The sequence below is a fragment of the Ranitomeya variabilis genome, chromosome 5, assembly GCF_051348905.1.
Source record: "Ranitomeya variabilis isolate aRanVar5 chromosome 5, aRanVar5.hap1, whole genome shotgun sequence".
In the NCBI taxonomy this organism is placed as follows: Eukaryota; Metazoa; Chordata; class Amphibia; order Anura; family Dendrobatidae; genus Ranitomeya; species Ranitomeya variabilis.
In genome coordinates this window covers 78,152,768-78,177,835 of record NC_135236.1, presented here as the reverse complement: position 1 = coordinate 78,177,835, position 25,068 = coordinate 78,152,768, and the positions used below count along the sequence as shown (strand labels likewise).

At 49.4% G+C, this 25,068-nt stretch overlaps 2 protein-coding genes across 8 annotated transcripts in view; one reads left to right on the top strand and one right to left on the bottom strand.

The window, feature by feature from the left end:
• EVI5L (ecotropic viral integration site 5 like) overlaps nucleotides 1-3,825 on the bottom strand; it is a 67,175-nt gene extending 63,350 nt beyond the window's left edge. Inside the window, exon 1 of one of the 2 annotated variants that reach the window (XM_077262439.1) lies at nucleotides 3,666-3,825. The gene's annotated coding sequence lies outside the window, so the exon portion shown is untranslated. The remainder of the gene's footprint in view (nucleotides 1-3,665) is intronic. The other variant, XM_077262440.1, reaches the window with a different exon arrangement.
• LOC143774687 (uncharacterized) overlaps nucleotides 3,819-25,068 on the top strand; it is an 80,352-nt gene continuing 59,102 nt past the window's right edge. For 2 of the 6 annotated variants that reach the window (XM_077262444.1, XM_077262446.1), the window contains exon 1: nucleotides 22,412-22,693. In XM_077262444.1, the coding sequence (XP_077118559.1) occupies nucleotides 22,648-22,693 (46 nt within the window). In that variant the 5' untranslated portion in view covers nucleotides 22,412-22,647. Of the gene's footprint in view, nucleotides 4,014-22,304; nucleotides 22,694-25,068 lie in introns of those variants that run through there. The other 4 variants (XM_077262448.1, XM_077262443.1, XM_077262447.1 and 1 more) reach the window with 4 other exon arrangements.

Genomic DNA, 25,068 nt, shown 5'->3' with positions numbered 1-25,068 from the left:
AAAAACAAAAACAAACAACAAAGCAGCACCAAGCCACCAATGCGGATCCATCGGCAATCAGATCCCAAAATACAAGTAGCAAAAATAAAAACACCAACATTGACGTTTTTCAGTCTCAGCATCTTCAACCCCAAAGACTGCAATAAAAAAAACAATCACCACGTTGTATATACCCCAAAATGGTATCAAGCCAATCTACAGCCCTCACACCGCTCCGTGACTGAAATAATACAAGGTTATGGGTCTCGATCAATGGTGACACAACCAATTTTTTTTTAAACAAAGTATACAATGTTTTAAGCCAAAGATAAATAAAAGATACTAGTTGGCCCGTGCAAAATTTTCGTACATTGGTTGTCGGGGGTGCAGGCAATTTCAGGAAAATCAAGCTGGGTAAATGTTAATGTATTTAAGGAGATGATGAACACAGAGAGGTATTTATATGTGTAGATTGGTAATACAATAAATTGGTTTGATAAGTAGAGGCTAAAAAAAGGTCTTGAGGTTGTGGTGCCACCTGCAGGTTATTGTTTTTTCTGCAGGTTTCTGAAAATGAATGTTTAAACTGTATTTATTGATCAAATCGTGAATGTGTGGTTTGTGTCTTTTCTTGCTGAAGGGGGCAAGTTTAACTTTCAAATGGTGTATTATTTGTGTGTTTGTCATTATGTGTGTGTTTGTCACCGAAAAAGCAGTGTATGTTTACAAATGTGTTTGCGTATGTGACTCACCATTTGTGTGTGTGGGGCGAAGTAATCACTGAAAAAGCAGTGCATGTTTCCAATGTGTTTGCATATGTGACTCATCATTTGTTTGTGTGGGGCGAAGTAATCACCGAAAAAGCAGTGCATGTTTACAAATGTGTTTGCGTATGTGACTCACCATTTGTGTGTGTGGAGCGAAGTAATCACCGAAAAAGCAGTGCATGTTTACAAATGTGTTTGCATATGTGACTCACCATTTGTGTGTGTGGGGCGAAGTAATCACTGAAAAAGCAGTGCATGTTTACAAATGTGTTTGCATACGTGACTCACCTGCAGTGAAGTGTGCAATCCTCCAATGTGCCTGAAATCGGCTGGGCAAGGAGTTCAGCAAGCTGAAAAGCCCCCAAGGCAAATGCTAGCATTTGTTTGTGATGTCTGTAATCAGCTTTGTGGTAGTGTGCTGCCACCTGCAGGTAATTTTTCCTTACTGCAGGTTTATGAAAATTAATGTTTAAACTGCTTTTTGTGATCACATCGTGGATGTGTGATTTGTTTGGCTATTTTCTTGCTTAAGGGGGCAAGTTTATCTTACAAATGGTGTATCATTTGTGTGTGTGGGTGCAGTATGAATGGAGATACAAAGTAATCACAGACAAAGAGTGTTTAGAAATAATATATAAGGATTACTGCCCTGAAGAATCAGGTTTCACCACCAAGGACAGACCTAACGGGAGTTTCGCAACTGCATCATCTGGGGTGCGAGACACAGACAAGGCAGGTGCGAAACATTCACTGCTGCATTTTCTGGGTCTAATGTACTTTTGGGAGTTTTTAAACCGAATTTGAATAAAATCTGGTTGGATAAAGACCTGAGCAGCAATCAGATTTCTGGGCTCAGCTGTGATGGCGATGCACTGAGGCTTGTTCCTTAGCCACTTGTTACATGATCCGACTCGCACACAAGGGGTTAATCTATCTGATGTTCCTACAGAGGATTTAGCCTAAAAAATTTTCCCAGGACCGGAGTGTCCGCTCCCACCGCGATCAGTCAGACGTGACTCATTACATCGCAGAACTATGAAATGCAAAACTAACAACACACTCATCACATTTTCCTAAGAAGTCAATGAGTTCATCACGTCGGTGACCGAGATCAGAAATGGAGATTTCAAGAGAGGATGGGGAGAGTAGTACTACACATGGGGGGAGAGGATGGTGAGAGTAGTACTAGACATGGGGGGGAGAGGATGGGGAGAGTAGTACTAGACATGGGGAAGAGGATGGGGAGAGTAGTATTAGAAATGGAGGAGAGGATGGGGAGAGTAGCACTAGACATGAAGAGGATGGGGAGAGTAGTACTAGACATGGGGAGAGGATAGGGAGAGTAGTGCTAGACATGGGGAAGAGGATGGGGAGAGTAGTACTAGACATGGGGGGAGAGGATGGGGAGAGTAGTACTACACATGGGGGGAGAGGATGGTGAGAGTAGTACTAGACATGGGGAAGAGGATGGGGAGAGTAGTATTAGAAATGGAGGAGAGGATGGGGAGAGTAGCACTAGACATGAAGAGGATGGGGAGAGTAGTACTAGACATGGGGAGAGGATAGGGAGAGTAGTGCTAGACATGGGGAAGAGGATGGGGAGAGTAGTACTAGACATGGGGGGAGAGGATGGGGAGAGTAGTGCTAGACATGGGGGGAGAGGATGGGGAGAGTAGTACTACACATGGGGGGAGAGGATGGGGAGAGTAGTACTAGACATGGGGGGAGAGGATGGGGAGAGTAGTACTAGACATGGGCAAGAGGATGGGGAGAGTAGTATTAGAAATGGAGGAGAGGATGGGGAGAGTAGCACTAGACATGAAGAGGATGGGGAGAGTAGTACTAGACATGGGGAGAGGATAGGGAGAGTAGTGCTAGACATGGGGAAGAGGATGGGGAGAGTAGTACTAGACATGGGGGGAGAGGATGGGGAGAGTAGTACTACACATGGGGGGAGAGGATGGGGAGAGTAGTACTAGACATGGGCAAGAGGATGGGGAGAGTAGTATTAGAAATGGAGGAGAGGATGGGGAGAGTAGCACTAGACATGAAGAGGATGGGGAGAGTAGTACTAGACATGGGGAGAGGATAGGGAGAGTAGTGCTAGACATGGGGAAGAGGATGGGGAGAGTAGTACTAGACATGGGGGGAGAGGATGGGGAGAGTAGTACTACACATGGGGGGAGAGGATGGGGAGAGTAGTACTAGACATGGGGGGAGAGGATGGGGAGAGTAGTGCTAGACATGGGGAAGAGGATGGGGAGAGTAGTACTAGACATGGGGAAGAGAATGGGGAGAGTAGTACTAGACATGGGGAAGAGGATGGGGAGAGTAGTACTAGACATGGGGGGAGAGGATGGGGAGAGTAGTACTAGAGAGGAGAGGATGGGGAGAGTAGTACTAGACATAGGGGAGAGGATAGGGAGAGTAGTGCTAGACATGGGGAAGAGGATGGGGAGAGTAGTACTAGAGACGATGGGGAGAGTAGTACTAGAGGGAAGAGGATGGGGAGAGTAGTACTAGACATGGGGGATTGGGAGAGTAGTGCTGCACACATGGACAGGACTAGGGAGGAGAGGATGGGGAGAGTAGTACTGGACACAGGGAGGTAATGGGGGGTAGTACTGGCCACAGAGGACTCGTAGGGTGCAGGGAGGGTGGGCTCAGGACCAGGTGGGCAGATGATGGACAGGTGGATGAGGCTGTGACGTCAGAAGGAGATATCTAAAGAACACTCATGACCTCATTACTGACTGACGTAACAACACTGCGTCTATTCCGCACACATCTGGATGATGTCACCAGCACCAGGGACACGCCTTCTCCGGGGTCACCGTGACGTCCAGCATCACCCCAGATGGAAAATGCCTTCATTAGAGTACAGACTAGTGCGACATGTACCGTACAGCGAGCTCTCACCTCAGGCCCCCGGCGCTGTCACGCAGCTCCTCCCTCCCCGGGGCTCTCCAGCACCGAACGGCGGAGAAATCAGACACACGGCATAGTCCCGCCTTCTTTCTTACGCCAGCGCAGACCCAGGCAATGGGGTTGCGACCTTCGCACGATTGACTTACGCCGCAGCCAGTCAGAGTCTGAGCCGGTGACAGTTAGGCGGAGCCAGCTACAGTGTCCAAGGGAAGGAAGCCTAGCCAATCCGAGAAGAAGACAGCGAGAGAAGAACCAATCCGGAGGCGAGAAAATGACAGCTGGGTGGGACTTGCTAAGTGTGTTACTAGCGGCTTACCTTCCTGAAGAAGGCGGGGCTTGGTAGGAAGTGTTTAGCCAATAGGATGATATATATATTTTTTTCTTATTGGCAGATAAGTGGACCAATAGGGAAGCGAGATGGAAATATTGCCTTTTAGCTATAATAATAGAGTATAGAGTAAGTCAAGTGCATGTTCTGTGCAGTGTGCAGCATGTGTCTGCCGAGTTCACACCAGACACACACCTTCTGTAACAGCAGTCTGGATGTGTAATCTGGAGCCCCCTATAACAGCAGTCTGGAGGTGTAGTCTGGAGCCCCCCTATAAAAGCAGTCTGGAGGTGTAGTCTGGAACCCCCCTATAACAGCAGTCTGGATGTATAGTCTGGAGCCCCCCTATAACAGCAGTCTGGATGTGTAGTCTGGAGCCCCCCTATAACAGCAGTCTGGGTGTGTGGTCTGGAGCCCCCTATAACAGCAGTCTGGAGGTGTAGTCTGGTGCCCCCCTATAACAGCAGTCTGTATGTGTAGTCTGGAGCCCCCCTATAACAGCAGTCTGGATGTGTAATCTGGAGCCCCTATTACAGCGGTCTGGAGGTGTAGTCTGGAGCCCCCTATAACAGCAGTCTGGATGTGTAGTCTGGAGCCCCCTATAACAGCAGTCTGGATGTGTAGTCTGGAGCCCCCTATAACAGTAGCAAGATGTGTAGTCTGGAGCCCCCCTATAACAGCAGTCTGGAGGTGTAGTCTGGAGCCCCCCTATAACAGCAGTCTGGGTGTGTGGTCTGGAGCCCCCTATAACAGCAGTCTGGAGGTGTAGTCTGGTGCCCCCCTATAACAGCAGTCTGGAAGTGTAGTCTGGAGCCCCCCTATAACAGCAGTCTGGATGTGTAGTCTGGAGCCCCCTATTACAGCGGTCTGGAGGTGTAGTCTGGAGCCCCCTATAACAGCAGTCTGGATGTGTAGTCTGGAGCCCCCTATAACAGCAGTCTGGAGGTGTAGTCTGAAGCCCCCTATAACAGCAGTCTGGATGTGTAGTCTGGAGCCCCCTATAACAGCAGTCTGGATGTGTAGTCTGGAGCCCCCTATAACAGCAGTCTGGATGTGTAGTCTGGAGCCCCCTATTACAGCAGTCTGGATGTGTAGTCTGGAGCCCCCTATAACAGTAGTGTGGATGTGTAGTCTGGAGCCCCCTATAACAGCAGTCTGGATGTGTAGTCTGGAGCCCCCCTATAACAGCAGTCTGGATGTGTAGTCTGGAGACCCTATAACAGCAGTCTGGAGGTGTAGTCTGGAGACCCTATAACAGCAGTCTGGAGGTGTAGTCTGGAGCCCCCCTATAACAGCAGTCTGGAGGTGTAGTCTGGAGCCCCCCTATAACAGCAGTCTGGAGGTGTAGTCTGGAGCCCCCCTATAACAGTAGTCTGGAGGTGTAGTCTGGAGCCCCCTATAACAGCAGTCTGGAAGTTTTAGTCTGGAGCCCCCTATAACAGCAGTCTGGATGTGTAGTCTGGAGACCCTATAACAGCAGTCTGGATGTGTAGTCTGGAGCCCCCTATAACAGCAGTCTGGATGTGTAGTCTGGAGACCCTATAACAGCAGTCTGGAGGTGTAGTCTGGAGACCCTATAACAGCAGTCTGGAGGTGTAGTCTGGAGCCCCCCTATAACAGCAGTCTGGAGGTGTAGTCTGGAGCCCCCCTATAACAGCAGTCTGGAGGTGTAGTCTGGAGCCCCCCTATAACAGCAGTCTGGAGGTGTAGTCTGGAGCCCCCCTATAACAGCAGTCTGGAGCCCCCTATAACAGCAGTCTGGAGGTGTAGTCTGGAGCCCCCTATAACAGCAGTCTGGAGGTGTAGTCTGGAGCCCCCTATAACAGCAGTCTGGATGTGTAGTCTGGACCCCCCTATAACAGCAGTCTGGATGTGTAGTCTGGAGCCCCCTATAACAGCAGTCTGGATGCGTGGTCTGGAGCCCCCTATAACAGCAGTCTGGATGTGTGGTCTGGAGCCCCCTATAACAGCAGTCTGGAGGTGTAATCTGGAGCCCCCTATAACAGCAGTCTGGAGCCCCCTATAACAGCAGTCTGGAGGTGTAGTCTGGAGCCCCCTATAACAGCAGTCTGGATGTGTAGTCTAGAGCCCCCCTATAACAGCAGTCTGGATGTGTAGTCTGGAGCCCCCTATAACAGCAGTCTGGAGGTGTAGTCTGGAGCCCCCTATAACAGCAGTCTGGATGTGTAGTCTGGAGCCCCCTATAACAGCAGTCTGGAGGTGTAATCTGGAGCCCCCCTATAACAGCAGTCTGGATGTGTAGTCTGGAGCCCCCCTATAACAGCAGTCTGGATGCGTGGTTTGGAGCCCCCTATAACAGCAGTCTGGAGGTGTAATCTGGAGCCCCCCTATAACAGCAATCTGGAGGTGTAGTCTGAAGCCCCCTATAACAGCAGTCTGGATGCGTGGTCTTTAGCCCCCTATAACAGCAGTCTGGATGTGTAGTCTGGAGCCCCCTATAACAGCAGTCTGGATGTGTAGTCTGGAGCCCCCCTATAACAGCAGTCTGGATGTGTAGTCTGGAGCCCCCCTATAACAGCAGTCTGGATGTGTAGTCTGGAGCCCCCCTATAACAGCAGTCTGGATGTGTAGTCTGGAGCCCCCTATAACAGCAGTCAGTCTGGATGTGTAGTCTGGAGCCCCCTATAACAGCAGTCTGGAGGTGTAATCTGGAGCCCCCCTAAAACAGCAGTCTGGATGCGTGGTCTGGAGCCCCCTATAACAGCAGTCTGGAGGTGTAATCTGGAGCCCCCCTATAACAGCAGTCTGGATGCGTGGTCTGGAGCCCCCTATAACAGCAGTCTGGATGTGTAGTCTGGAGCCCCCTATAACAGCAGTCTGGAGGTGTAATCTGGAGCCCCCCTATAACAGCAGTCTGGAGCCCCCTATAACAGCAGTCTGGAGGTGTAGTCTGGAGCCCCCTATAACAGCAATCTGGATGTGTAGTCTAGAGCCCCCCTATAACAGCAGTCTGGATGTGTAGTCTGGAGCCCCCTATAACAGCAGTCTGGATGTGTAGTCTGGAGCCCCCTATAACAGCAGTCTGGATGTGTAGTCTGGAGCCCCCTATTACAGCAGTCTGGATGTGTAGTCTGGAGCCCCCTATAACAGTAGTGTGGATGTGTAGTCTGGAGCCCCCTATAACAGCAGTCTGGATGTGTAGTCTGGAGCCCCCCTATAACAGCAGTCTGGAGGTGTAGTCTGGAGCCCCCCTATAACAGCAGTCTGGAGGTGTAGTCTGGAGCCCCCCTATAACAGCAGTCTGGAGCCCCCTATAACAGCAGTCTGGAGGTGTAGTCTGGAGCCCCCTATAACAGCAGTCTGGAGGTGTAATCTGGAGCCCCCCTATAACAGCAGTCTGGATGTGTAGTCTGGAGCCCCCCTATAACAGCAGTCTGGATGCGTGGTTTGGAGCCCCCTATAACAGCAGTCTGGAGGTGTAATCTGGAGCCCCCCTATAACAGCAATCTGGAGGTGTAGTCTGAAGCCCCCTATAACAGCAGTCTGGATGCGTGGTCTTTAGCCCCCTATAACAGCAGTCTGGATGTGTAGTCTGGAGCCCCCTATAACAGCAGTCTGGATGTGTAGTCTGGAGCCCCCCTATAACAGCAGTCTGGATGTGTAGTCTGGAGCCCCCCTATAACAGCAGTCTGGATGTGTAGTCTGGAGCCCCCCTATAACAGCAGTCTGGATGTGTAGTCTGGAGCCCCCTATAACAGCAGTCAGTCTGGATGTGTAGTCTGGAGCCCCCTATAACAGCAGTCTGGAGGTGTAATCTGGAGCCCCCCTAAAACAGCAGTCTGGATGCGTGGTCTGGAGCCCCCTATAACAGCAGTCTGGAGGTGTAATCTGGAGCCCCCCTATAACAGCAGTCTGGATGCGTGGTCTGGAGCCCCCTATAACAGCAGTCTGGATGTGTAGTCTGGAGCCCCCTATAACAGCAGTCTGGAGGTGTAATCTGGAGCCCCCCTATAACAGCAGTCTGGAGCCCCCTATAACAGCAGTCTGGAGGTGTAGTCTGGAGCCCCCTATAACAGCAATCTGGATGTGTAGTCTAGAGCCCCCCTATAACAGCAGTCTGGATGTGTAGTCTGGAGCCCCCTATAACAGCAGTCTGGATGTGTAGTCTGGAGCCCCCTATAACAGCAGTCTGGATGTGTAGTCTGGAGCCCCCTATTACAGCAGTCTGGATGTGTAGTCTGGAGCCCCCTATAACAGTAGTGTGGATGTGTAGTCTGGAGCCCCCTATAACAGCAGTCTGGATGTGTAGTCTGGAGCCCCCCTATAACAGCAGTCTGGATGTGTAGTCTGGAGACCCTATAACAGCAGTCTGGAGGTGTAGTCTGGAGACCCTATAACAGCAGTCTGGAGGTGTAGTCTGGAGCCCCCCTATAACAGCAGTCTGGAGGTGTAGTCTGGAGCCCCCCTATAACAGCAGTCTGGAGGTGTAGTCTGGAGCCCCCCTATAACAGTAGTCTGGAGGTGTAGTCTGGAGCCCCCTATAACAGCAGTCTGGAAGTTTTAGTCTGGAGCCCCCTATAACAGCAGTCTGGATGTGTAGTCTGGAGACCCTATAACAGCAGTCTGGATGTGTAGTCTGGAGCCCCCTATAACAGCAGTCTGGATGTGTAGTCTGGAGACCCTATAACAGCAGTCTGGAGGTGTAGTCTGGAGACCCTATAACAGCAGTCTGGAGGTGTAGTCTGGAGCCCCCCTATAACAGCAGTCTGGAGGTGTAGTCTGGAGCCCCCCTATAACAGCAGTCTGGAGGTGTAGTCTGGAGCCCCCCTATAACAGCAGTCTGGAGGTGTAGTCTGGAGCCCCCCTATAACAGCAGTCTGGAGCCCCCTATAACAGCAGTCTGGAGGTGTAGTCTGGAGCCCCCTATAACAGCAGTCTGGAGGTGTAGTCTGGAGCCCCCCTATAACAGCAGTCTGGATGTGTAGTCTGGACCCCCCTATAACAGCAGTCTGGATGTGTAGTCTGGAGCCCCCTATAACAGCAGTCTGGATGCGTGGTCTGGAGCCCCCTATAACAGCAGTCTGGATGTGTGGTCTGGAGCCCCCTATAACAGCAGTCTGGAGGTGTAATCTGGAGCCCCCTATAACAGCAGTCTGGAGCCCCCTATAACAGCAGTCTGGAGGTGTAGTCTGGAGCCCCCTATAACAGCAGTCTGGATGTGTAGTCTAGAGCCCCCCTATAACAGCAGTCTGGATGTGTAGTCTGGAGCCCCCTATAACAGCAGTCTGGAGGTGTAGTCTGGAGCCCCCTATAACAGCAGTCTGGATGTGTAGTCTGGAGCCCCCTATAACAGCAGTCTGGAGGTGTAATCTGGAGCCCCCCTATAACAGCAGTCTGGATGTGTAGTCTGGAGCCCCCCTATAACAGCAGTCTGGATGCGTGGTTTGGAGCCCCCTATAACAGCAGTCTGGAGGTGTAATCTGGAGCCCCCCTATAACAGCAATCTGGAGGTGTAGTCTGAAGCCCCCTATAACAGCAGTCTGGATGCGTGGTCTTTAGCCCCCTATAACAGCAGTCTGGATGTGTAGTCTGGAGCCCCCTATAACAGCAGTCTGGATGTGTAGTCTGGAGCCCCCCTATAACAGCAGTCTGGATGTGTAGTCTGGAGCCCCCCTATAACAGCAGTCTGGATGTGTAGTCTGGAGCCCCCTATAACAGCAGTCTGGATGTGTAGTCTGGAGCCCCCTATAACAGCAGTCTGGAGGTGTAATCTGGAGCCCCCCTAAAACAGCAGTCTGGATGCGTGGTCTGGAGCCCCCTATAACAGCAGTCTGGAGGTGTAATCTGGAGCCCCCCTATAACAGCAGTCTGGATGCGTGGTCTGGAGCCCCCTATAACAGCAGTCTGGATGTGTAGTCTGGAGCCCCCTATAACAGCAGTCTGGAGGTGTAATCTGGAGCCCCCCTATAACAGCAGTCTGGAGCCCCCTATAACAGCAGTCTGGAGGTGTAGTCTGGAGCCCCCTATAACAGCAATCTGGATGTGTAGTCTAGAGCCCCCCTATAACAGCAGTCTGGATGTGTAGTCTGGAGCCCCCTATAACAGCAGTCTGGAGGTGTAGTCTGGAGCCCCCTATAACAGCAGTCTGGATGTGTAGTCTAGAGCCCCCCTATAACAGCAGTCTGGATGTGTAGTTTGGAGCCCCCTATAACAGCAGTCTGGAGGTGTAGTCTGGAGCCCCCCTATAACAGCAGTCTGGATGTGTGGTCTGGAGCCCCCTATAACAGCAGTCTGGAGGTGTAGTCTGGAGCCCCCTATAACAGCAGTCTGGATGTATAGTCTGGAGCCCCCTATAACAGTAGTCTGGAGGTGTAGTCTGCAGCCCCCCTATAACAGCAGTCTGGATGTGTAGTCTGGAGCCCCCTATAACAGCAGTCTGGATGTGTAGTCTGGAGCCCCCTATAACAGCAGTCTGGATGTATAGTCTGCAGCCCCCCTATAACAGCAGTCTGGATGTGTAGTCTGGAGCCCCCTATAACAGCAGTCTGGAGGTGTAGTCTGGAGCCCCCTATAACAGCAGTCTGGATGCGTAGACTGGAGCCCCCCTATAACAGCAGTCTGGATGTGTAGTCTGGACCCTATAACAGCAGTCTGGATGTGTAGTCTGGAGCCCCCTATAACAGCAGTCTGGATGTGTAGTCTGGAGCCCCCCTATAACAACAGTCTGGATGTTGTAGTCTGGAGCCCCCTATAACAGCAGTCTGGATGTGTAGTCTGGAGCCCCCTATAACAGCAGTCTGGATGTGTAGTCTGGAGCCCCCTATAACAGCAGTCTGGCTGTGTAGTCTGGAGCCCCCTATAACAGCAGTCTGAATATGTAGTCTGGAGCCCCCCTATAACAGCAGTCTGGATGTGTAGTCTGGAGCCCCCTATAACTGCAGTCTGGATGTGTAGTCTGGAGCCCCCTATAACAGCAGTCTGAATATGTAGTCTGGAGCCCCCTATAACAGCAGTCTGAATATGTAGTCTGGTGCCCCCCTATAACAGCAGTCTGGAGGTGTAGTCGAGCCCCCTATAACAGCAGTCTGGATGTGTAGTCTGGAGCCCCTATTTTAGCAGTCTGGAGGTGTAGTCTGGAGATACCTATAACAGACAGGGCAGTGGGGTACTCGCTACCGGGTCCGGTCGCTCTTAAAGGGGAGGTCACGGTGGCTGCAACCCGGTCCGTGGCCTTGGGACTCAATTAAAGGGGAACAGTCTTTTAAGGGGTATTGTGAAAGTCTATTTTCGTGACGCCACCTGTGGTTCTCGGTCAATAGGGACCGACGCCGCTTAAAGGGGTCCTCTGGGGTGTTGGTATGGCGGCTGGATGGTGACGCTCCCACAGGTGAAGCGGGGTCCCCAGGGCTCCCAAGGTATATGGCAGGGATGATGTGTTGCCAGTAAATAACAGAGGACTCAGGGTTGCAGTCTTTACCTGAATTACTGTTGCTAGCAGGCCACAGTGCAGGGCACCAGCGACAGGTATAGAAGGAGTCCAGGCAGCCTGGAAATAAGACGTCCCCTTGGCAGGTCAGGTTGGGAGCCTTCCTCTATGCGCTGGGTTTCTGGTACCTTGCTATCTGTGGTTTGCTGGCAAAGTACTCCTTTCTCTCTCCTGTCCTGGGACAGAAACTGCACGGCAGGCAGCTTGAGCTGTACTCTTGGGGGTCTCTGACACGGTGACTCCAGGCTCTATCTGCTGCTTTGCCTCAGGTATCATATGGACAGTATACTAATAGTTCTATGCCCTCCGGCTCTGCTGTGGACCTTACAGCTATCCACAACCTCGGGCTCCCGGTGCCTGGTTTCTGCGCTCTGGCTCTTAGGGGCCTAATCGTCACCTCCTTGAGCCGTCAATCTCTCCTCTGCTCCTTTCCTGTTTGCTCCAGACTGAACTGAACTCTCTGGACCAACTGTCTGACTTCTCCTCCAGACCAGGGAAGCTGCCCTAAAACTGGGTTTTGAGCTCCCCTCCTGGCCTGGATTCAGAAAGTGTTGTGTGTGAGATTACCTGCCAAAGGGATCCCTCTTGTCTCCTGGCATAGCACTACCCTCCCCGAGAGGAAGGCAGCACTACTGTGGTACCCGAACTCCTGGGGTGCCACATTCCCCCTCCCCCCCATTAAATCCAGTACTCCTGGACTGGGAAAAGGAAACATAAACAACAGGTTACAAGGTGCAAAAAACATTTTGAAATACATTTGAACAGGTTAATAACTTTTTCTTCCCTTACGGTAGGCAGTTTTGGCTTCAACGTGGCAAAACAAATTTATAAATGTACATCTGGTCTTATATCAGGGTGTCCTTGTTCATATAAAACAGTACCGATGTGAGGGACCCGTCATAAACCCCCAACGTAGGCTTGGGTGGGCTACAAGGCGTATCCAGACCCGGGGTTCGGCCGCGCCAGTCGGTTTTGGCTTCAGGTCTGAAGAAACAAGGCCCTACCCACGCCGGCAAAGTGAGTAGAACCAGGGTGCACCTTGAGGGTGCCAACTATGTACAAAAACAGTTTTTGGGTAATCCACTGTCCATTACCCCATTGTCAATTTTAACCCCTTAACGACCGCCGATTCGCCTTTTAACGGCGGCAGTTAAGGGTACTTAAACCACAGCGCCGTTAATTAACGGCGCTGTGGAAAAAGTGAATAGCGCCCCCCAGAGTTGGATTTTCTCTGGGGTCTCGGTTGCCGGGCTAGGGTTGCGAATAAAGTTAGGGTTAGAGTTGGGATTAGGGTTAGGGTTTGGATTAGGGTTGGTATTAGGGTTAGGGTTGGCATTAGGGTTACGTTTGGGATTAGGGTTAGGTTTGGGATTAGGGTTAAGTTTAGGGTTGGGATTAGGGTTAGGGGTGTATTGGGATTAGGGTTAGGTTTGAGGTTAGGGTTGAGTTTAGGATTAGGGGTGTGTTGGATTTAGGGTTCTGATTAGGGTTATGGTTGTTTTGGGGTTAGGGTTGTGATTATCGTTAGGGTTGTGATTAGGATTATGGATCGGGTTGGGATTAGGGTTAGGGGTGTTTTGGGGTTAGGGTTGGATTTAGAATTGGGGGGTTTCCACTGTTTAGGTACATCAGGGGGTCTCCAAACACGACAGCAAATTTTGCGCTCAAAAAGTCAAATGGTGCTCCCTCCCTTCTGAGCTCTGCCGTGCGCCCAAACAGTGGTTTACCCCCACATATGGGGCATCAGCTCGGGATAAATTGGACAACAACTTTTGCGGTCCAATTTCTCCTGTTACCCTTGTGAAAATAAAAACTTGGGGGCTAAAAAATCTTTTTTGTGGAAAATAAAAATATTTTTTATTTTCACGACTCTGCCTTATAAACTTCTGTGAAGCACTTGGGCATTCAAAGTTCTCACCACATATCTAGATAAGTTCCTTGGGGGGTCTATTTTCCAAAATGGGGTCACTTGTGGGCGGTTTCTACTGTTTAGGTACATCAGGGGCTCTGCAAACACAACATAATGCCCGCAGACCATTTTATCAAAGTCTGCATTCCAAAATGGCGCTCCTTCCCTTCCGAGCTCTGCTGTGTGCCCAAACAGTGGTTTACCCTCACATATGGGGTACCAGTATACTCAGGACAAATTGGACAACAACTTTTGGGGTCCAATTGCTCTTGTTGCCCTTGTGAAAATAAAAACTTGGGGGCTAAAAAATCTTTTTTGTGGGAAAAAAAAATATTTTCTATTTTCACGACTCTGCATTTTAAACTTCTGTGAAGCACTTGGGCATTCAAAGTTCTCACCACACATCTAGATAAGTTCCATGGGGGGTCTAGTTTCCAAAATGGGGTCACATGTGGGGGGTTTCTACTGTTTAGGCACATCAGGGGCTCTCCAAACGCGACATGGCGTCCAATCTCAATTCCAGCCAATTCTACATTGAAAAAGTAAAACGGCACTCCTTCTCTTCCAAGCTCTGCGGTGCGCCCAAACAGTGGTTTACCCCCACATATGGGGTATCGACGTACTCAGGAGAAATTGGACAACAACTTTTGTGGTCTAATTTCTCCTGTTACCCTTGTGAAAATAAAAATTTGGGGGCAAAAAGATCATTTTTGTAGAAAAAATGCGATTTTTTATTTTCACGGCTCTACGTTATAAACTTCTGTGAAGCACCTGGGGGTTTAAAGTGCTCACCACACATCTACATAAGTTCCTTAAGGGGTCTAGTTTCCAAAATGGTGTCACTTGTGGGGGGTTTCCACTGTTTAGGCACATTAGGGGCTCTCTAAACGCGACATGGCATCCCATCTCAATTCCAGCCAATTCTGCATTGAAAAAGTCAAACGGCGCTCCTTCACTTCCAAGCTCTGCTGTGCTTCCAAACAGTGGTTTACCTCCACATATGGGGTATCAGCATATTCAGGAGAAATTGCACAACAAAATTTATGGTTAAATCTGTTTTTACTCTTGTGAAAATAAAAAAAAAATGGTTCTGAAGTAAAATGTTTGCAAAAAAAGTTAAATGTTCATTTTTTCCTTCCACATTGTTTCAGTTCCTGTGAAGCACGTAAAGGGTTAATAAACTTCTTGAAGGTGGTTTTGAGCACCTTGAGGGGTGCAGTTATTAGAATGGTGTCACACTTGGTTATTTTCTATCATATAGACCCCTCAAAATGACTTCAAATGTGATGTGGTCCCTAAAAAAAAATGGTGTTGTAAAAATGAGAAATTGCTGGTCAACTTTTAACCCTTATAACTCCCTAACAAAAAAAAAATGTTGTTTCCAAAATTGTGCTGATGTAAAGTAGACATGTGGGAAATGTTATTTATTAACTATTTTTCGTGATATATCTCTCTGATTTCAGGGCATAAAAATACAAAGTTTGAAAATTGCAAAATTTTAAAAATTTTCGCCATATTTCCATTTTTTTCATAAATAATCGCAATATCGAAGAAATGTTACCACTAACATGAAGTGCAATATGTCACGAAAAAACAATCTCAGAATCAGCGGGATCCGTTACAGTATTCCAGAGTTATAACCTCATAAAGTGACAGTGGTCAGAATTGTAAAAATTGGCTCGGTCATTAAGTACCAAATTGGCTCTGTCACTAAGGGGTTAAACCTGTAACAAATGTATGCAAACACTTCAAACAGGTAACACCAAATATTGACATTTTTAGTCCCTGTAACGGACTGGGATTTGACCCTTGGTGCTACGAGTAGACCTACGTAGTTCCTGGTTTAACATGTTTGCTCTTATTGTTGTGTACCCACTAGTGTCTGTACTACTTGTAGGCCTGCATTGTGTAGGCAAACTGGGTAACTGTCTGCGACTTCTTAGATTCACCATGGGTCTGACAGATTCACCAATAGCAGAGGGTGGATTCTCTGGTTCCACTGCTGCCTGAGCCCGCTGGTGCAAAGTCTCTTTTGGTTCAGGATGGTTCTGAGTCACTGCTTCTGGTATTTCCAACTGGGGAAAAATCAGGACAGGTATCACTATGGCCTGATCTACTTGAGTCCAAGACTGGGGAAAATCTCCAAGAACAGTATGGATTTTCTTTTCTTCTTCTGTAGGTTGAGAAGTACTGGGGTCTTTTTCCTTGTCTCACAGTTTATCGGGGCATACGTTAAGGTAATCTCTGGATACCGCAATTGAAGTTTCTCCTGCATCTTTGCTTATTGGACAGACTTTAGTATTATCAAAGTTTGATAGTAAGATGGTATATGGTTCTGCTTTCCACTGGTCATCGAGTTTATGCATTCTCCTTTTACGCTTTAGCACTTGTTCACCTGGTGACAAGGGAATTGCAGGGGCACGTTGATTATAGTTTCTCTCTTGTTTTTGTCTTGCATGGGACAAGCTTCTGTCTACACACTTTTGTACTTGGCGGTGTTTCTGTTGTCGCTCATTATCCCAATCTGCATCTGGTGAGGTAGTTTCTGGTGTTAGAACTCCCATGTCTAGATCAACAGGTAATTTGCTAGATCTTCCTCTCATCAGGTAGGCTGGAGTGCAGTTGGTGGAATTCACTGGGATGTGATTGTACAGATCTACCAAGACTGGCAACTTCTCTGGCCATGTTTCTTTTGTGCAAAGGCAAGGTCTTTAGTAAGTCAATTACTATTTGATTAATCTTTTCACAAATACCGTTGGTTTGTGGGTGATACGGGGTTGTCCTCATCTTCTTGTATCCATACAGGTTGCAGAACTCCTGGAACACTTCCGCTTCAAAGGCTGGGCCTTAGTCGGTTAGTACCTTCTCAGGGTATCCATGTTGTTGGAAGGCTTTGGCTGCCGTCTTCACTGTCTGGTCCTTCACAGGTACTACTACCAGGAATCTGGACTAATGGTCCACAATGGTGATAGCATAGACATAGCCTGACCGGCTTGGAGTTAGCTTCATGTGGTCTAAGGCCACTAGTTCAAGTGGCTGTTTGGTGACTATGGGCGGTAGGGGAGCCCTCTGGCTGTCATGGTCCTTTCTGCGCAGGGTACATGGGCCACACTCTCGGCACCACTTTTCAGTGGCTTTTCTTATGCCAATCCAGTAGAACCTTCCACAGAGTAGGATCTCTAACTTCTTCCATCCGAAGTGTCCTGCTCCATCGTGGTACGCTTCCAGAACCATTGGCGCATCTTGTCTTGGGACCACTATCTGTCAGACCAACTCGTGAGTGTGTGGATCAATATTCCTCTGGCACAACTTACCGTCGTAGATAAACAATTTGCCCTTCTCCTTCCACAGCTGTTGAGTCTCTTGTGGAGCATCTGGACCAGGGTGTCAATCTGCTTGCGTCAGCAGCTCTTTTACCAGACAGACCGCGGGGTCCCTATCCTGTGTCTCTATCTTTTCAAGTGCTTCTGGATCTTCTTCCACCTCTGGTAAGTTGGGCATCCTGGACAGCGCATCTGCATTTGCATTTTTGTGCCCTGCACGGTACTTGATGGTGAATTCATAGTTGGACAACCGGGCCATTTATCGCTGCTCCAAGTCACCTAGTTTTGCCGTCTCCAGGTGTGTCAGCGGGTTGTTGTCCGTGAAAACTGTGAATCTTGCTGAAGCCAGGTAGTGTTTGAACCTCTGGCTCTGTTACTGCCCAGACTATGGCGAGGAACTCCAGCTTGAAGGAACTGTAGTTTTCGGGATTCCTTTCAGTGGGACGAAGCTTCCTGCTGGAGTAGGCAATTACTCTTTCTTTGCCTTTCTGCACCTGGGACAACACTGCTCCCAGTCCCATGTTGCTGGCGTACGTCTACAGCACAAATGGTTGGTCATATTCATGGTAGGCCAGTACCTCATCTCCTGTGAGAGCCAACTTCAACCGAGTGAAGGATCCCTCCAGCCTGTCGTTCCAGTCAAACGGGGTATTCTTACCCTTGGTTTTCTTGGATTGGCCCACTAACAGGTCTTGCAGTGGTGCGGCTATCATAATGAAGTCATTGATAAATCTTCTGTAGTAGCCTACCAACCGGAGGAATTTCCGGACTTCATGGATGTTGTTGGGCTTCGGCCAGTCCCTGATCACAGTGACCTTGTCAGGGTCTGGTGCCACTCCTTCGGCGCTTACCACATGGCCCAGGTACTGCACTTTGGACTTTAACAGATGGCATTTGGATGGTTTTACCTTCAGGCCAAAGTTGGACAGAGCTTCGAACACCTCGGCCAGGTGCTTCAGGTGGTCTTCATATGTCTTAGAGAAGACGATGACATCATCCAGGTACAACAAGACAGTTTTGAAATTCTTGTGCCCGAGACAGCACTCCATTAGCCTCTGAAATGTTCCTGGTGCGTTGCACAGTCCAAACGGCATTTAGTTGAATTCAGAGAGACCCATCGGTGTTGTGAAGGCCGTCTTTTCTTCATCCGCCTCTGCCACGGGAACCTGCCAGTACCCACTGGTGAGATCCAAGGTGGAAAAGTAGTTAGCAGATTTTAAAGCAGCTAATGACTCTTCGATTCTGGGCAATGGGTATGCATCCTTATGTGTAATGCGGTTAATCTGCCTATAATCAACACACATTCTCATGGTGCATTCCTTTTTCCTGACGAGGACTAATGGAGCTGCCCAGGGGCTACAACTATCTCTGCTTACCCCAGCCTCCTTCATCTCTCGTAACATACTTTTGGCACACTGGTAATGAGCTGGAGTTACAGGCCGGTACCTCTCTTTAATGGGTGGATGACTTACCGTGGGGATATGATGTTGAACCCCTTTTACCTGCCCAAAATCTAGTGGGTGTTTGCTGAATACCTGCTCATACTCATGGACCACCGGTAAGCCCCTTGTTTTTGGTGTGATGGGGTAGAGTCAGTGCTCACGTGTAATTTCTGACACCAATCCTCCATTTGTCCTGCAGAGCCATTGTCCTCCGCCTAGTTGGACGGGACCAAGGGTTCTGTTGCCTGTATTGCATTATTATTAACAGTAAACAGTTTGGTAAGTGGGGCATATCTGGTTAGGTGGACCTCTTTGTCTCCACAGTTAAGGACACGTACTGGCACTCTCCCCTTGCGGACTTCAACCACCCCTCTGGCTGTCAGGATTGTGGGCCTACTATCTAAATACACAGGTTCTACCAGGGCCTGGTAGTCTTTACATCTGAGGCCTATTGCTGCCCGACACCATATTAACATTTCACTCCTGGGGGGTATTGCAATGGGGTTCGGATCACTCACTGTGACACGTCCAATTTCTCCACCAGACAATTCTACCTGTTGTCTCTGCACCAGGGCTCTGATTTCTTTTTGCAGGACTCTCTGCTCACTGGAACCAGCAGTTTCGGCCACCTGTTGTAACAGGACAACAACCTCGGCAAGACAATTTTCAATGACATTAGTATCAATGGTCATATGGGGTTACATTCACGTCAGACAATATCAACAATCACCATTCCTTGGGCCTTCAATTCTACGCGCCCCACCTTAATGGTGACCTCCTTGTACCCCACCTGTGGCAAAGGCTGACCATTACTGGCTACTATTGTCAAATCACTATCTGGGCCACGGGTAATGTCTGTGTCAGACCAATAAGATTTATAGAGAATGTAAGGCATAGTCGTCACCTGACAGTCAGTGTCCAGTAAAGCGTTCATCGGGATGCCATCAATCACAATAGGGAGGACTGGTCGTCCTCCTACATACTTGGCTCGCCAGTTTGGTGGGCCTGGTCGTCCTATTCCTGGGGGTTGGCCCTCTGCCCCAGGGGTCGCTCGTTTAAATGACAGTACCTTGCAATATGTCCTGCCTGGTTGCAGCGGTGGCAGATGGGTCGTCCATCTGGATGATAGCGGTCGTCGTCTCTTCCTCTGGTCGGCGGGATCCTCTTCTGTCGTCGCCAGGGGACGTCCTCCGGTCTGGAAGCCAGCTTGATCTTCTCTTTTGGGGATTCCTGTAGGGACTGCACTGTCCGGGCTAGTGCAGCTACGCTTTTAGTCAGTTCCTGGACCTGGAGGCGCAGTCTTGTGGAGGGGTCATCATCCAGGATCTGTGCGTTGGCCTCAAAGGGGACCTGAAGATATGATACCATCTCCTGGTGGTACGTGAGGGCTTGACGCCTAGAGGGCACTGTGCGGCTGGGCTGAGGTTCATGCAGCACCCGGATGGCCCTGTCTTTAAATTGTGCAAAGTCCAGGTCAGGGTTTTGCAAGGCCACGGTTCGCAGCTGTGTCCTGTGGGTGCTGGACACGAGTCCCTCAATGAACTGTTCCTTTAAGAGCTTATCCCCGTCCTGTACGCTGTTAGGGTCAACCTGTTTGATGGCCCCCAGTGCCTATTGCAGATTAAGGTCATAGTCCCGTATGTTATCCTGTGTTCTTTGCTTGCACCCGAAAAACTTCATTTTGATTTCTGCAGCAGTGCGGGTGTCAAAGGTGATTTTATGTTTGGTAAATATCTGCTGCACAGTCCCTTTTTCCACATCTGGCCAGGATTTTACCTCTCTTAGGGCCGCGCCAATCAGTTGGCCAGTTAAGATGTTGACCTTTTGATGCTCGGTCAGGGGATATACCTCAAATAGGCTGCAGAGCCTTTCCTTAAAGTCACTTAATGTATGGGACTCCCCGGGAATACTGTGGAAGCCAGGCCGCTCCAGGAATATATGGGATGGACAGTGGCATTATGGGAGCTGTAGCTGCGGCAGGGTTCGGCCAGCTTGTAGGAGCTGCGGGCACTGCGGGGCCTGGTGGTAGTACAGGGCCTGCGGCGGCATCCGCTGCGGGGCCTGGGGGTACCATGGGGCCTGCGACTGCGACCACCGCAGGGTCTGGGGGCATCATGGGGCCTGCGGCTGCAGCCGCCGCCAATTCTCCTCCCGGGTCGGACATAACTTCTCCCCCGTGCTAACCTGGTAGAGACCGGTGTCTCTCCTCCGGAGTCTGTAGCGGTTCCTCATTGGATCAGTGGATTCTCATGCGATCGGCACTTTTCCCGGTCCTCCGTCTAGGGCCCCTGCACGGCGTCTCCACTTCCAGCTCTGCTGCACAGCATCTTCACTTGCGGCGTGCCTCTCGCAGAGCAGCATTCGATTTTCCTTCCTCGCGCTCTTTTTGGCCGGCTCCGCCCACGAAGGTACGCCTCCTTCTTCCCCTCACGCTCCACATGGCGTGACAATGGTGGTTTTCAAACAATCTGTCACAGTCTCTGACACACAGTACCTGGCGATGCCAGGGCACGGAATCCTGTTCGTGATGCCAAAAGATGAGTCGCCTGTCAGAGCAGTGGAGTACTCGGAACCGGGTCCGGTCACTCTTAAAGGGGATGTCACAGTGGCTGCGACCCAGTCCGTGGCCCTGGGATTTAATTAAAGGGGAACGGTCTTTTAAGGTGTATTGTGAAAGTTTATTTTCGTGATGCCACCTGTAGTTCTCTGTCAGTAGGGACCGACATCGCTTAAAGGGGTCCTCTGGGGTGTTGGTATGGCGGCTGGATGGTGACGCTTCCCACAGTTGAAGCGGGGTCCCCAGGGCTCCCAAGGTATATGGCAGGGATGATGTGTTGCCGGTAAATAACAGAGGACTCGGGTTGCAGTCTTTACCTGGTTTACTGTTGCTAGCAGGCCACAGTCCATGTCATCGGCAACAGGTATGGAAGGAGTCTAGGCAGCCCGGAAACAAGAAGGTCCCCTTGGCAGGTCAGGTTGGGAGCCTTCCTCTTTGCGCTGGTTTTCTGGTACCTTGCTATCTGTGGTTTGCTGGGAAAGTACTCCTTTCTCTCTCCTGGGACAGAACCTGCACTGCAGGCAGCTTGAGCTGTACTCTTGGGGGTCTCTGACACGGTGACTCCAGGCTCTATCTGCTGCTTTGCCTCAGATATCATGTTGGCAGTATACTTATAGTCCTATGCCCTCCGGCTCTGCTGTGGACATTACAGCTATCCACAACCTCGGGCTCCCGGTGCCCGGTTCCTGCGCTCTGGCTCTTAGGGGCCTAATCGTTGCCTCTTTGAGCCCTCAATCTGTCCTATGCTCCTTCCTGTCTGCTCCAGACTGAACTGAACTCTCTGGTCTCTCTGGACCAACTGTCTGACTCCTCCTCCAGACCAGGATCCTTATTCAGGGAAGCTGCCCTAAAACCGGGTTTTGAGCTCCCCCTCCTGGCCTGGATTCAGAAAGTGTTGTGTGTGAGATTGCCTGCCAGACATAGCACTACCCTCCCCGAGAGGAAGGCAGCACTACTGTGGTACCCAAACTCCTGGGGTACCACACTCGCAGTTGACATGATGTTCTGTGTAATTTCGTAGGCCCAGGTAGGGTGCAGAGGACTCTCACAGAGATGTGTCCAGAGTACCTCTACACAGGCTGCTTTGCAGAGTACCTCCACACAGGCTGTTTTGCAGAGTACCTCCACAGAACGTAACACTGTCCCTCACTGGACCAGTGTCCTGTCTCTACGCTAGTAAGAGCAGAATGGTGGTGCAACCCGTGATCCGGCAGTTATACAGACCGGGTCAAGTGGTGCACTGGCCAATCTCAGCCATGACAATACTCAGTATGGCTGTGATGGCTGCGGAAGTGCCCACAATCTAAAAACTTGTTGATTGGCAGCGCTGCAGCCTTTCAACAAGCTTTATTCAGCATCCAAACTATGAACACTAAAACGGACTTCTGGGAGAAATCTGTGTTCGGAGTTCAGCAGCAGAAACTAGATGTCCGGTACAAATCCCGAAGTTGACAGTTTGGATTTGCTCATCCCTTGTCTGAAGGGTTTTTTTTTTTACAGTATTTCAGTCAGTGATATAAATGGGTTTCAAAGAGATAAAAAAAAAGCCCAGTAAGAAGATGAAAATGACAGAAGTGAAAGAGAACTTTACTAGTTTTGCTGCCTACATGCACTGGGACCAAGCGTCCTTAGGGACGTCTTCTTACTTGTTGGGTGTGATCGGCATTGCTCTGTTGGTCTTTATGAGGAAGAAAAATCAAAGTGAGAAGAATCATCTCTCCTCTAGAAGGACACTTCTAAAACGTATGTCAATGACTCTGGAAGAACACAACGTGCACATCAGCTAATAAGTGAGTCCGTGGGTTGGCAGGACTATTTCACTCCATTACACCGCCTCAGGACAGAGCCCATTTGTGGTCTTCTAGACGGGAAGCTGTGAGAGATATGTGGAGGCTAGAAGGAAGATAACGGACTGAAGAGATTGACATATTGGGAAATATAGAAGTTCCTCTGTACGTGAAGACAAGATGCAGAACGTTTATGGAACCTCATCAGGGAACAGAGTCAAAACAGGTAAGTACAAAGTATGGATTATTCAGGAAGACAGAAATATACTTGAGCTAAGAGGTCTTCCTTATAGCAGCTGATCGCTTAGGTGTAGTGATGAGCGAACGTGCTCATCACTACTCGTTACTTGAGCATCAATGCGGGAGCTCGAGTTCCCACCCCACATATTTGGCGCTTTTTAGAAAGCCAATGTACATGCAGGGATTGCCTGCCAGTCAATGTAATGCCATAGCCATCTTGGTTGTAGCATTACTGTGATTGGCTGGCCACATAGCGTCATCAGGTCTATATAAGACCGGTGACGCTATGCTCGTCACACTGTACCCTGGACACAAGTAGAGCAGCGAGAGGTGCCAGTGAAAGATGGACAGAATTGTAGCTGTGTATTAGCCAGGGATTCAACCACATTTACATTACTTTTAAGTACAACAACATACCTTCTTAGGGTTAGTAATAATAAATAGTAATACTGCTGTTAGCTGCATAGGGAGAGATTGTGCTGAAAGGATTGTGTAGGACAGGACAGGGTGAATTGCACGTCCTTTATGCTACAGCCTGAAACTCAGACCAAAACCCCTTCTCAGGGCTAATAATATTCTTTTTGCTCTTAATCTTGATGTACAATAACAAATTTCATTGTGGTACCGTGTTAGCCAGAAAAATTGATGTGAATACTTTTCTGCCCAACGATGACAAAAGTATTCTCGGAGTGATAACTTTATTGGCTAACCAGAAAATAATATGTTTGCAAGCTTTCAGAGCTCAATGGCTCCTTCTTCAGGCAAGATTACAAATAGATTAATAAGATAAAAGCACAACATGTAACCCCTTTCTGACATATGACGTACTATCCCGTTGAGGTGGTCTGGGCCCATATGACCACCGACGGGATAGTACGTCTAACGCGATCAGCCACGCTCACGGACTGCTCCTGGCACATTAACCCCTGAAACACTGCGATCAAACATGATCGCAGTGTTCCGGAGGCATAGGGAAGCATCGCGCAGGGAGGGGGCTCCCTGCGGGCTTCCCTGAGACCCTCAGAGCAACGCGATGTAATCCTGTTGCTCCGAGCGTCTCCTCCTCCCTGCAGGCCCTGGATCCAAGATGGCCGCAGGGCTCCTTCCGGGTCCGGCAGGGAGGTGGCTTGCAAGCACCTGCTCAGAGCAGGCGCAGGCAAGCCTCGTGCAGTGCCTGTCAGATCGCTGATCACTGATCTGACACAGCAGTGCATTGCAAAGTGTCAGATCAGCGATCTGACACTATAACATGATGTCCCACACTGGGACAAAGTAAAAAAGTTAAAAAAAAAATATTTACATGTGTAGAAAAAAAAAAAAAATCCTAAATAAATAAAAAAATATTGTTCCAATAAATACATTTCTTTATGTAAATAATAAAAAAAACAATAAAGGTACACATATTTAGTATCGCCGCATCCGTATTGACCCGACCTATAAAACTGTCCCACTGTTTAACCCCTTCAGTGAACACCGTAAAAAAAATAAAGCATTGTTTTTTGCCTCGTTTTTATCATCATACCGCCAAACAAAAGTGGAATAAGACGCGATGAAAAAGAAAGATATAGATAACATTGTACCGCTAAAAACGTCATCTTGTCCCGCAAAAAACAAGCCACTATACAGTGTCATCAGCGAAAAAATAAAAAAAGTTACCGTATATACTCGAGTATCAGCCGACCCGAGTATAAGCCGACCCCCCTAATTTTGCCACAAAAAACTGGGAAAACTTATTGACTCGAGTATAAGCCTAGGGTGGAAAATGCAGCAGCTACCGGTGAATTTCAAAATTAAAAATAGATGCTCCATACCGTTCATTATGGCCCCATAGATGCTCCACATAAAGCTGTGCCACATATAATGCTCTGCACCGTTCATTATGGCCCCATAGATGCTCCACATAAAGCTGTGCCATATATACAATGCTCTGCACCGTTGCCCCATAGATACTCCACATTAATCTGTGCCATATATACAATGCTGCTGCAATAAAAAAAAAAACACATACTCACCTCTCTTGCTTGCAGCTCCTCAGCGTCCCGTCCCGTCCCGGCGTCTCCCCGCACTGACTAATCAGGCAGAGGGCGGCACACACACTATATGCGTCATCGCGCCCTCTGACCTGCACAGTCAGAGCGGAGAGACGCCGGGAAGATGGAGCGCCGCCCGGCGTGTGGAACGAGGACAGGTGAATATGCGATACTTACCTGCTCCCGGCGTCCCGCTCCTTCCCCCGGACAGCTGGTCTTCGGTGCCGCAGCCTCTTCCTCTGTCAGCGGTCACCGGCACCGTCATTAGAGGAATGAATTATGCGGCTCCGCCCCTATGGGAGGTGGAGCAGCCTATTCATTTCTCTAATGA